The 8,873-nt window shown below is 41.0% G+C and overlaps 2 protein-coding genes across 2 annotated transcripts in view; both read left to right on the plus strand.

The window, feature by feature from the left end:
* tmem94 (transmembrane protein 94) overlaps positions 1 to 8,873 on the plus strand; it is a 339,697-nt gene that overhangs the window by 257,491 nt on the left and 73,333 nt on the right. The gene's annotated exons all lie outside the window — the stretch shown is intronic.
* The window catches only part of myo15b (myosin XVB), a 76,280-nt gene that overhangs the window by 30,758 nt on the left and 36,649 nt on the right, over positions 1 to 8,873 (plus strand). The window contains exons 24-30 of the mRNA XM_046069692.1: positions 3,389 to 3,451; positions 3,610 to 3,667; positions 3,774 to 3,898; positions 4,812 to 4,907; positions 5,000 to 5,232; positions 6,040 to 6,209; positions 6,328 to 6,400. Coding sequence (XP_045925648.1) covers positions 3,389 to 3,451; positions 3,610 to 3,667; positions 3,774 to 3,898; positions 4,812 to 4,907; positions 5,000 to 5,232; positions 6,040 to 6,209; positions 6,328 to 6,400 — 818 coding nt within the window. The remainder of the gene's footprint in view (positions 1 to 3,388; positions 3,452 to 3,609; positions 3,668 to 3,773; positions 3,899 to 4,811; positions 4,908 to 4,999; positions 5,233 to 6,039; positions 6,210 to 6,327; positions 6,401 to 8,873) is intronic.

An 8,873-nucleotide genomic window follows, 5' to 3' on the forward strand; every position in this document is an offset into this window, starting at 1 on the left:
ATCTGCAGTTTGATCCCCGGCTCCTCCAGTCTGCATGTCGAAGTGTCCGTGAACAAGATACTGATCCCCAAATTGGTTCCAAAGGCTGTGCCATCGGTGTGTGTGAGTGTATGTGAATTATTCGTTTCTGTTTCTGATGAGCAGTTGGCACCTCGCACGGCAGCCTCTTATTACTTTAGCTGTTTACTTGGTTGGATTTAAGTTGAAACCACTTTAGTGGTAGTTTAATATATAACAAAGTAACATATTTTATCCTTAAATACATAAGAATGTCGATAATACATAATAATACAAAGTAAATAGTAACTGTGAAAGAGCTGTGAAAGATATGTAGTAGAGTAAAAAGTAGTATGTGTATAGTAGTATAATTGTAATACTCAAAGTACAAGTACCTTAAAAGTATACATGTACTCTCTTACATTCCACCACTGCCACTGTGGACCAGATCTTTTAATCTGCTCTTGTTACTAGATAAAGAAACTTTGATGCTGCTGGTAGTCAGGAGTACCTTAATGTCATTAGGATTCATCCTCTAGGGACCATGAACATCTCTGGAAAATGTCTTAACAGCCTATTCAATGATTTTTGCGACATTTCAGTTTGGACAGAAAGTAGCGGACTGACTGATGTTAGTCCAATCCAATCTTACCTTCAAGCTAACCTTAGACAGACAAGTCGCCATCATCCAGGAATCCAGAAGACCTTTACCGATGCGCATCACTCCTGTTTCATCCTACGCTGGCTCCCAGTATGCTTCAGAATAGAAAAGGTTTACTGGTTACTTTTAAGGCTCTTCATGGCCTCTCTCCCTGCTATATATTGACCATTTATTACCATACACACCGGCATGTACTTTAAGATTCTTGGGCAGAGGTCAGTTGTCTGCTCTAGAAGCCCGGCTGAAAACTAAAGGGGACAGAGCGTTTGCTGTCAGGGCCCTGAGGCTCTGGAACAGCCTGCCCGAGGAAATCAGATCGGTTGAGTCAGAGAACTCCTTTAAATCTTTTCTTTAAACACACTTTCAGGAAATTGCCTTTCCTGATTTTGCTAAACTAAATTTTCTTTTAAATACATTTTAATTCCTAAAAAAAGTTGTTTTTCTTCAAAACCTGATGGTTTTATGACTTCTGTGTTTTATTGTTCTGCCTCTGTGAAGCACTTTGTCCCATGGTTTTAAAAAAGTGATCTATAAACAAAACAAGTGGGGTTAAGGTAATGCTAGACAAGTGAAACTAATCAGGGTGTGGCGAACGATCAACAGAAGGGCAGGAAGTGAAGTGATCAGCAGTGAGAGGAGAGTTAAAAAACATAATCAAATACAGTATTGTATTAGTATCTGTTTCTGATGAGCAGTTGGATCCTTGCATGTTAGCCTCTGCCATCAGTATATGAATGTGTGTGAATGGGTTAATGTGACGTGTAGTGTAAAGCGCTTTGAGTGGTTGGAAGACTAGGAAGGCTCTATACAAGTCCATTTACCATTTAAATATTGGCATTTCTAGATGGACAAACCCATTTTTGAGTTTTTGGTTATTGGTCCGTGATCCCAGGTGGTGACCATATTTATTAAGCTTTATTTATAATTGTAGTAATATTAAAAAATTTATTAATTATCTTTTGATATTAGCCAAATCTATCCCTACCAGATCCCAACACGTACCAACAGTGCAATTTCTAGAGCAGTGGTTGGGACAAATTCAGTCCTCCAACAAAAATACTGAAAACATTTTCCCTTTCATAGTTGACATTAAAACTTTTACTTCCCCCAATAAAAATGACTTCATAACATCTAGTACCGGGTCCACATGAAGAGAAGAATGCAAACCATATATACCTGTTTCATGCTATTTGACCAGTGCATGTTGCTGAAAGGTGGTCTAATAAATATATACAGATGAATAACACAGATAAGGGATGATATGACGATAATCCTCTTCATTTAAATGAAACATGTACCCTGTGAAGTCCAACACAGTTTGAATTCCAAATGTTTGGCCAGTATGATCAAGACAGATTTGTGTTAACAACAGCACATTGATTGAACCGTAGAAGAAGTGGCCCGATGTTAATCATGCGTGGATAACATATTAATTACATCTCTTGTGGCGTAGTTCAATCCAGCACATATATCTGCAAATAAAAGTGCATTTTGTACCTCAAAGGCCCTCAGATACAACCCTGACACAAATTTATACTTCAAATAAATTCTTACATTAAATAAAATACATAAACTAACAAAAGACATTGGGAAAAAATCTGTTTCCACTGGCCCCCACTGGCCCCTCCAGTGACCAATGCTGAAACAGCTGGCCCATGGTTTAACTTGCAACACATTCTCACGCTCTGCGGTCTAGTTAGCAATAATAAATATGCAACATCCAGTTAGACTTTCAAAATAAAAACTATTTGTTAACTTTGTGAAACACTGCGATTTGGTTAGGTTTAGGCACCAAAACTACTTGGTAAAGTTTAGGAAAAGATCGTGGTTTGGGTTAAAATAAGGATGGTGCTTATGTAAGTTAAGTTATGTTACTCACGTTGCATAACTAAAAAGTCAAGTCAAAATCATAATAAATCAATGTTGACTATTTTTTTCTCATGGGAAACAAACAGCTGACGCCTGGGTTAAAGTCTGGTTCCTAAAATGATAAAATAAAGTGTCGATGGGTGTGTGTTGATCTGCTATGATTTGTGACACACTTGTTTGGTTTGGGTAGGGCAGTCATCTAAATCCTCTCGTGTTAACATAGTGCAGGGTTGGGCTGCCTGTGTGTTGCAGAGACCATTTCTCTTGAATTATTGGATAACTGTGATTATTGAAGGGATGCATAATAAAACATATGCCCACGCATTGTTTAATCTGTCCTGCAAACTTTGTCCGATACCTACAGTATATTCAGTAAGATCAAGAGCAGATTAAACTACTGACCATGAAAAACAAATGCTCAAATACTTTACACAATGTGAATGACAATACATTGGATGGATTTGGTCATCGCCATCATCCTATTGAGTGACAATGTCCTGCTCTCTGTAAGCTGTAAACTTCCTGAAAAAAAAACCTTTCTGGACTTTGTATGAGGTGGGGCATCAGGACTGTGGGTGTGCGCAAGTATATAATAAGACGTGTATCTAAGAATAGGACTGACCACACTTCTCAGGCAGAGATAAGGGAGTGTTGAGTGTGCCTGAAGTACCTGGATAACAAGAGGATAACTTATATGAGGAGTTACACACTGGATCAGCAACAAGCTTCAGGTGACGGATGCTAGATCCAGGATTTATATGATTTAAAGATTATGAGATGAAATCATACTGGCTGCAGGATGACAAGCAGTATCAGTGACTTTTCATGTCAATGACTGACATGTGTGTATGTCAATTTTAGGAATTTCACGAGAAGAACCAAGTCAAAGCGGTGGCAAAGACTAAGTCTGTCTCTCCGGGAATGGTAAGGCAATTATTTAATCCTGTATCATAGAGAGCCTGTTGTAACATTCATCAGAAATACAACTTTCAACCTCAGCAAACAGACCGACGTTCTAGTTTTATCTTGTATTAACTGTACTGTAACATTTGCTTAATCCCTATTGGTTGTTTTCCTGTTAGGATGTGGGGATGTTGGAGATCCCTGCTGAGCTGTCAGCCAGACTTCACAGTGCAGCAGGTCAGCTCTATAGAATGATTTGATAATACTACAATCTGCACATGTGTCACTCTGCTGCCAGTGTTAGGCTGTTAGGCTTTGTGATTGTCTTTTCTCTCTCCACCAGCGCGGCAGCATGATCCAGGGGTCACACAGGTTGCACGTCCTCAGGTGAAGGCTGAACACAACCTCACTCTGCCTCTGGATATAGACAGATACCCATTCTCTCGCTATGCCAAGTCCATATTAAAGGTGAGCCAAGTGGGGGCACACACATGCAGACATTTATAACCCAGTCCTGGTTTATTACACTGTAAATCCTGCTCCACCTCACACTTCAGATGGGGTTATGGGATGTCTCAGGTGTGTAAGTTAAAAAACAAATAAAGTAATTACTCCATATGATGCCAGTCGAAAAATGAAATGAAATAAATAATGTGTTTTTCTTCAAATAATATATCATGTAGTTGCTCTGAAACCTGTATTAATGATATGACATATTTTCACTTTCTTTTCAACTGTATCATACAGTTATTATGGCAAACATGTTAGCAAACAATTGCCTGAGGTGTTAACACATGCATTAGACACAGAGCAACACTAGCATTCATGTGGAGTGGTGTTTGTGTCCACCTGATGAATGTAAATCCAAGGCTTTTGCAAGCCCATGAGTCTTGGCAAGCATCGCTTGCAGCTATTTCTAATAGCAGTCAGTATGGTATTGCTTAGCTGTTATGCTGACTGCCATAGTGTTGACTGGTGTGCTTTGTAAGTGTGCTAAATGCTGAAATAATTTTCTTACCATCCCGATGAAAACTCATTTGGTGTAATAAACACACACACTTAAGGATCCCAGTTTGGGAATTTGAAAATATGGTCACATTAGCTCAGGACTGCTCCTTAGTTTTTTAAAGGTTGTGCTTTTCCAGTTTTAAAGGAAAGTCATTTCGTTTCTTGATGGACAGATGACTTTTCTTGTTAATAAAGTAACCGCTAACAGGTAGCTGCCACTAGCTGTGGCCTGTGTTGTAAACATAATAAAATAGTGCCTGTTAATAAAATAAATAATAAAAATAATAAAATAATTATTTGTACTGAAAACATGGAGAATCATCTTGCACCAACATATATGGAATAAGAGGGATTGTTTGTGCGTCCTCTTCAGGATACATGGTGCCAGCCTCAGGGATACCCCCTCCAGAGACCCCTCACCTCTCTGGAGCCTGAAGATGCCAGAACTGCCCTGGAGATTTATAAATTGGTATGTAGAAGCAATTAAATGTGTTTGTGTTAGGATACATTCTATTCTTTTTACTCTCATTTATTTATTATTTTCAATCCATTTCTTCTCAGATTTTGCGGTTTACAGGTGAGTCAGACCTCAGTGGCTGGCAGGAGCAGATGTTGGGTAACTACATAGTCGAGAAGGGTCAGAACCGGCCAGCCTTGAGAGATGAGATCCTGGCCCAGGTGGTTTACCAAATGTGGGGCCTGCAGGAGAAGGACAATCTAAGGGGCTGGCTGCTGCTGGCCTGCTGTCTCAGTGCCTTCACCCCCTCACCAACAATGGACAAACCCCTGCTCAAGTAGGTGTTAAGCTTTTTTATCAACAGGGAATGGCGGAGAATATAAATTGTGCACTATTTGAGGCTAACCTAAATCTTAATGGTATGAAGTCATACTGTAGTACATATTGAGTATAAGGCTTATGGCAACAACATATTGGCACTATAATTTATTTTCTTCATATGCAGTGGCAGGAACTAACACAAGCAAAGACACAAAAGATCCTATATACAGTGGTAAGAAACAGTAATTACCACTTTATCACACAGGAACCCGGCAGCGAACTTGAATGTAGCAGTGGTGTTACTGGATTTTGGTCAGGATAAAGCGCAGTTATTGGCTCCACACACAATGAAACGTGCTAGGCACGAAAACACACAGCAATAAACAGGATGCAGCAAAATTTAAATCACAACAATGAAGCTCAGGTCACAATAACACAGTTAAAAACATATCTCTGCCCAGTTACAAGACTTGAAATCACTATAGCCGTTATGTGGCGTATAACGATCTTATTCCGGATTCTAAATTATATGTTCAACAAACACAAAAACAGTCTGTCCTTGTCCAGCGGGGGAAATAAAGGTAAGTTGCAGTGGACTAGTGTCACACACCAGAGAAAAAGGTCTGAAAAACAAACACTGTGCACCCAGCACCAAACATGCACTGGCTTTTTGAGAAAAATGTTAAATAATAGTAGGAAAGGTGTGGACTGCCACAAGCTTATAGTGGGATTTACCATTTTGTTACTATACCCTGTCTGAAAAACACTTTCAAACCACATCATCCCTCTGTATGTGACTCATTCTACAGTATTTCCTGTGCAGGTATGTGTCTGATCATGGTCCAGGAGAGTACCGCTCATTGTGCCAACACAAACTGCTGACATCTCTGCAGCTCCCAGCTCCCACTGCCCGCATCTACCCCCCTATACAACTAGAGTGGACCACCAACCAGAAGAAGGGCTCCATGCTGCTGGAAGTACACACCTTCAATGGTGAGAACTTCTTTAGAAAAACAGTAACCAATTTACTGTGAACTGGACCAGTTTTGTTATTTACAACTCCAGTGTATAAAATATCTGCCTATAACAAGCCTATGATATGTTTTCTCAGATGAAAAACTGACAACTGAAGTAGAATCATGGACCACAGGAGAGCAGCTGGCCTCATGGCTTCTTCAATTCAGGTACTGCTCTACTTCTGAACATGCAGTGTATTTACCTCCATTAACTTGTGTTTCAACATATACAGGTGCTGGTCATATAATTAGAATATCATCAAAAAGTTGATTTATTTCAGTAATTCCATTCAAAAAGTGAAACTTGGATATTATATTCATTCATTCCACACAGACTGATATTTCAAATGTTTATTTCATTTAATTGTGATGATTAAAACTGACAACTAATGAAAATCCCAAATTCAGAATCTCTGAAAATTAGAATATTACTTAAGACCAATACAAAAAAAGGATTTTTAGAAATGTTGGCCAACTGAAAAGTATGAACATGAAAAGTATGAGCATGTACAGCACTCAATACTTAGTTGGGGCTCCTTTTGCCTGAATTACTGAGTCGATCAGTCTGTGGCACTGCTCAGGTGTTATGAGAGCCCAGGTTGCTCTGATAGTGGCCTTCAGCTCTTCTGCATTGTTGGGTCTGGTGTATCGCCTCTTCCTCTTCACAATACCCCATAGATTTTCTATAGGGTTAAGGTCAGGCCAGTTTGCTGGCCAATTAAAGTAACACAATGTAACTTTTGCTCTTGGGGTCCCCCTACAGTTGGGAAACAGTATTGTCTAATACTACTGTCGTAAAATCTGTCATGAGGTGCGTTTGACTTCATGCGGCGCTGCGCAGTGCTGACTTAACATGATGCGTGCTGGACTTAAAATAAGGCATGCTGGTTAGAAAATGTGTGCTGCAAAACGTCACCATGTCACATGACACTGAAACCTCGCCGGAGCAAGGCGGCTGCAGGCGCCGAGTCCAGCGGCCGCAGTTGCTTTTCTCCGGCTGCACAAAGTTGGAATCACACTTTTGCTTGATTTTTCTTTGCAAATGCCGCGAGATCAGTCATTGATCTCAGCTCACAGTAAGCTCAAGCTGGCAGAATGTGTCCAACTTGACGGTGCCGTTTTTATTACCCGCCCCTGCAGTCACCTGCACGTTAGACTATGAAGTCGGCGAAAGTCAGCCGCAGTCATCTCTTTTTTCTCAAAAAATTGCGTTTTGCATGTCATCAATTGCAATGCTCAAATCAGAAATGAATGCTAGCGATAGCCAGACAGACAACAAATTCAAAAAAATAGAGATAGTATGCAAGCAATATATGTTACTTACTAGTCCAACAGCATGACGGCCAGATCAGCATCGGTCGGGTACCCCTCCTCCTCCTTCAGCTCACGCCAGCAAGCGAAAGCTGGACCAATATTGATCCTCGTCCGGCCTATTTAGTCACTCTCCCTTTTTCGCTTTCTATTCTCCTCTGACAAAACTTTTGCCTTCTTCCTTTTACTTGCTGCTTCGGCCATGACAACAACATAGAGAGGGGCTTGGTGAATGAGGAGGGGGCTGGTGGAGGAAGTGAGGTATGCTGTAAAGCAGTCAGATTTTGTAGTTCTTTTTGTGCTCGGGTTACTACCCGAACCCTGAAGTTACGTAGTGCCAGTAAAAGCGATACAGACACCGTCAGGCTATGGCAGACGTGTCATTCAACCTATTGTAAGTCGATGTACCATCTCAAGGGTCTTGGAAATATGTTATGAAGGTTGAAAAAACTACATAGTGTTGCTTTAAGGGATAGGGATACCATGGTCCTTAAACCAGGTACTGGTTGCTTTGGCACTGTGTGCAGGTGCCAAGTCCTGTTGGAAAATTAAATCTGCATCTCCATATCTTCCTGCTGTTGGTCAGCAGCAGGAAGCACGAAGTGCTCTAAAACTTCCTGGTAGACGGCTGCGTTGACCTTGGACCTCAGAAAACACAGTGGACCAACACCAGCAGATGACATGGCACCCCAAACCATCACTGACTGTGGAAACTTTACACTGGACTTCAAGCAACGTGGATTCTGTGCCTCTCCTCTCTTCCTCCAGTCTCTGGGACCTTGATTTCCAAAGGAAATTTTGAACCACTCAGCAGCAGTCCAGTCCTTTTTGTCTTTAGCCCAGGCGAGACGCTTCTGACACTGTGTCTTGTTCAAGAGTGGCTTGACACAAGGAATGCGACAGCTGAAACCCATGTCTTGCATACATCTGTGCGTGGTGGTTGTTGAAGCACTGACTCCAGCTGCAGTCCACTCTTTGCGAATCTCCCCCACATTTTTGAATGGGTTTTGTTTCACAATCCTCTCCAGGGTGCGGTTATCCCTATTGCTTGTACACTTTTTTCTACCACATCTTTTCCTTCCCTTCGCCTCTCTATTAATGTGCCTGGACACAGAGCTCTGTGAACAGCCAGCCTCTTTAGCAATGACCTTTTGTGTCTTGCCCTCCTTGTGCAAGGTGTCAATGGTCGTCTTTTGGACAGCTGTCAAGTCAGCAGTCTTCCCCATGATTGTGTAGCCTACAGAACTAGACTGAGAGACCATTTAAAGACCTTTGCAGGTGTTTTGAGTTAATTAGCTGATTAGAGTGTGGCACCAGGTGTCTTCAATAT

This window comes from Micropterus dolomieu, linkage group LG14, assembly GCF_021292245.1.
Source record: "Micropterus dolomieu isolate WLL.071019.BEF.003 ecotype Adirondacks linkage group LG14, ASM2129224v1, whole genome shotgun sequence".
NCBI lineage: Eukaryota > Metazoa > Chordata > Actinopteri > Centrarchiformes > Centrarchidae > Micropterus > Micropterus dolomieu.